The 3,687-nt window shown below is 43.8% G+C and overlaps 1 protein-coding gene across 1 annotated transcript; it reads right to left on the minus strand.

Annotated features, from left to right (window-relative positions):
- Positions 1-2,080: 2,080 nt before the first annotated feature.
- Positions 2,081-2,830, minus strand: LOC310873703 (eukaryotic translation initiation factor 3 subunit J-A-like; the record flags this gene model as incomplete). Its single annotated transcript, XM_083786252.1, has 1 exon — positions 2,081-2,830. One exon carries the CDS (start codon positions 2,828-2,830, stop codon positions 2,081-2,083), a length of 750 nt encoding a protein of 249 aa, XP_083642378.1.
- Positions 2,831-3,687: the final 857 nt, after the last annotated feature.

Here is a 3,687-nt window from a genome sequence, read left to right on the forward strand (position 1 = left end):
TACTTTTATGTGGACACACCCACCAGTTCATTAAGTATGCCTGGTTTGCCTGGTGGGTGGTGATGGGTGGTGATCCACCTGAACTGAAGCCCACAGCTGTAGTTGTATGATAAAGGGGGAGGGGTTAGGGGAGGGGCTGATAGTGTGGTGTCACTATATTATTGTTTATTTCATTGGCCCGTTTTACTGACAAGGGTTCAGCCTCCAGGAAGAAACCCTAAATACAAAGTTAATACACCATTGCACATAAAAACAACTCCAGGGTGTCTAATGAAGTACTGTCACCTCATAGATACATGAAAAACTGGAAAAATATTGTCTTTAATGTTGGTGTTAGGACAATGTTTGTGTTTACATGTACACTAAAAGCTGGACATAGGAGAGGCTAGCACCCTTCAAAAATCGAAGTGAGAGGCGCTCTTATCATCATACATCATCGTATATCATCTCATTCCAGCCAATTACAATTTGCGTCCTCAATGTTTGTGTTTACACAAACACTCAAAACAGGCCAATCATTGTTAATGGCATTCAATGTTTGTGTTTGCATAAACACTCAAAACTGGCCATTCATTGCCAATGGCATTCAATGTTTGTGTTAGGACAATGTTTGTGTTAACACAAACCCTCAAAGCTGGACATAGGAGGGGCTAGCGCCCCTCAAAAACTGGTGTTGAAGTGAGGGGCACTCTTATCATCATACATCACATTCCGTGCTCAGCCAGTCAAATATTTTCTGTGGTACAAACACACAGACACACAAACAAAGCTGTGAATGAGAGCGGCTATCCATTGGAACGCAAATTCTTCCCTTCAAAGGATGTTGTCCTTTAGAACATAATTCCCAGATGGCAGTCCCCAGTGGGAGTCCACGGTGTGTCTCTGTGGACATGAGCAACCAAGGAGAGCCTGCCACTGGCATGGGGACAGTTTATCCCAGTCATTCTCAACCTTCTGCTCTATTTCAAGGACCCCCAGTTTGATGCATGCATCAGTCCACAGACCCCCATTTTCCTTTTTTCCTCTTCTTTACCAGTTTACTCTTGTTCTGAGGGTGCACACGATACTCTATGTGAACTACGGACACCTGCAAATGTATAGTAAAACAATTGTTGCTGTCAGGGGGGAAACCTTGTATGTTGAAAAGCTTGGAAAAATAGCCTGTATTCAAATGAATGTAATGTACTGTAGTTATTATTTAGCCACACATTCTTGTTAATAGGCCTACTTGTCATTGGTTACAAATGTATAACCCCCCACACACTTTAACCTCGGACTTCCAAAAACCTTGAAAATAGCACATTTATAAAGCTCACAACACGTCACATCGTAAATCAGAGTTTTAGAAACACCTATTTTTTTCAAAAGTTTTCTGAATAATAATACAAAAAACACTGAATCGTCTCTGTTGAGTGAAAACCTCATGGGAAACTCTGTTCTTTTCATCATCAATTCAAAAATAGCAGATTGACGAGCTTAAAACGTGTCACTGTGTTGAACTTGTGGATCTGCTACTTTTGTGCAGTGCTGTAGTATGATCAAGTAGGGCATTAATTTACAACAAAAGCTTTCCTGGCTTGAAAGGTATAGGTTTACAAGGTCTAAATGGGTTAATTTACGAAAGAAAAAAAATGCATACAAAGCTGAAATATGGAGATACAGGTATCTGACCGACAATGTTGGTGACACAGGGTGCTGCAACTCCTGGTGGTCACTGAAGCAACGTGAAGGTGTCATTGTGTAGTTCAGGATTGTGAGAGTGGCACTGGACACCATGACTGTACGGCATTGGACAAACAATGGACCAAGGATCCTTTTGTTCCATTTGTATACTATACTATATGGAATAACCTATACGAAAATAATGAAGACACCCTGCAGTTCTCATCAATGGCCTAGAAGGTAAACATCTCCAACCAGTAGGGGGGCTGGTAGAGAAATCTTACAGTTGCTTTTTGAGGAGGTTTTGAATTTGCAGAAATAATTGACCACACACACACACACACACACACACACACACACACACACACACACACACACACCGGGCACATCTCGAGCACCAGTGGAGCAGGAACCGACATCACATGAAGTCCTCAAAATCCTGGGCGTCGCCGCCATCATACCCGTCCATCTCGTCCCACATCTTGGCCTTCAGACCTCCGCCAGCGCTCACCCCTTTATTCTTCTTCGTCTTCCCCTTCTTCTGCTTCTCCAGCTTCTGCTTCTCACTCAGCAGCGCCGACAGCGATTTGCTGATCTTCTTCAGCTCCTCGACTTCCAACGAGATGCACAGCTCGCGGAACAGGGAGTCCAAAAAGTTTGGGTAGTGCACCGACTTCTCTAACTGCGCAATCTTCTCCTTCAGCAGCTTCTCAAACTCTACAAAGTCATCCTTCGAGGACGGGCATATGGCATCGAGTCCCGTAGCGCGGTCATAGGCGCCAACGCCGAAAGCTTCTTTCACTAATTCCAAGTCTGCCTCCTGCTGTAGCTTCTGCACCCTCAACCTCTCCGCGAGTTGCTCCTCGGCTGTGAGGTCATCTACTCCGACCTGCGATGCTTCCTCTTCTTGTTTCTTCTTTGACTTGCCCTCTTTCGTTTGATCACTCAGCCTCTTCTTTTCGGATGCCTTCGTCGCTGTTGTGATCGCCTGTGTTTTCTCCACCGTTTCGTCTCCCTCCTCCTCCTCCTCCTCCTCCTCCTCCTCGTCGTCATCCCAGTTGTCTTTGATGTCTTCGTCATCTACGTCTTCGCCTTCCCATTTATTGGGCATCACCACCGTTTCAACCAGGAGGTCGGCTACATAGTTTTCTGCCTCCCAGTCAGCCATGTTCTCGGCTCGAATGCTTAGTGCGTTACCTCTCGGACACTGTTTGTGGTAACGTTGGCAGGGACATCAGTTTCGCCGTTCCTTTTATGCATTTGTTGGCCGTGATGTCACGGTAAGGGACATGTCCATATTTGGGCGCTGCATTACTCTGGCGTTGACGCCAGTTGTCGTCAGTTGTCTCCAGTGGAAGTAGGCTACTCTTAACCAAAGTCCATTAAAACGTTGCTCATTTACTTTTGATTATTTTACTATAACGTCTTCTACTTTAGGACTAATTGATTGATTGAATGTTTTTCTTTTTTTAGGTCTTTGTTTACTACAAATCAGCACATCTGATGAAGCACATCATCATCAGAAATGTCGAAAATTAAATGACTAGCAGTATTTTTACAGTACGGTATTAAAACTTTAACTTCCGGTCATCAAATTTCTTATTCCTAAAAAAGTTGTTTTCATTTTTTTACTTAATAAATGTATCTGTAAATTGACTCTGTTACAAGTAACAGGCCTGCATTCAAGACTTACATTAAATAAAAAAAATACCACTTAGACCCTCATCTTAGTAATAGGGACCTGAGTCTACACCAAGTAGCCAATCTACAAGCTCACAAAGTGTCTCACTCACAATGCACACATTACAGCCTGGGGTCCCCCTTCCCTCTTCACCAAATCACTTTACTGGGAGCTTGAAGAACTGATATTCTCTCAATATCTGCATGCCCCAGAATGTGGTTTGTGTGGTTAAATAGCCACACATCCTCAGAAAAGGCTGCCTCGTCTAGAATTGCATTATGTTCTGTGGGAAATGGATCAGGCTGTGATGCTCAGCTCTCCATGCTGAGCCAGTGGTTTAGCGT

Source organism: Protomyctophum parallelum, assembly GCF_964188405.1.
Source record: "Protomyctophum parallelum genome assembly, chromosome: 16".
NCBI classification, from domain to species: domain Eukaryota; kingdom Metazoa; phylum Chordata; class Actinopteri; order Myctophiformes; family Myctophidae; genus Protomyctophum; species Protomyctophum parallelum.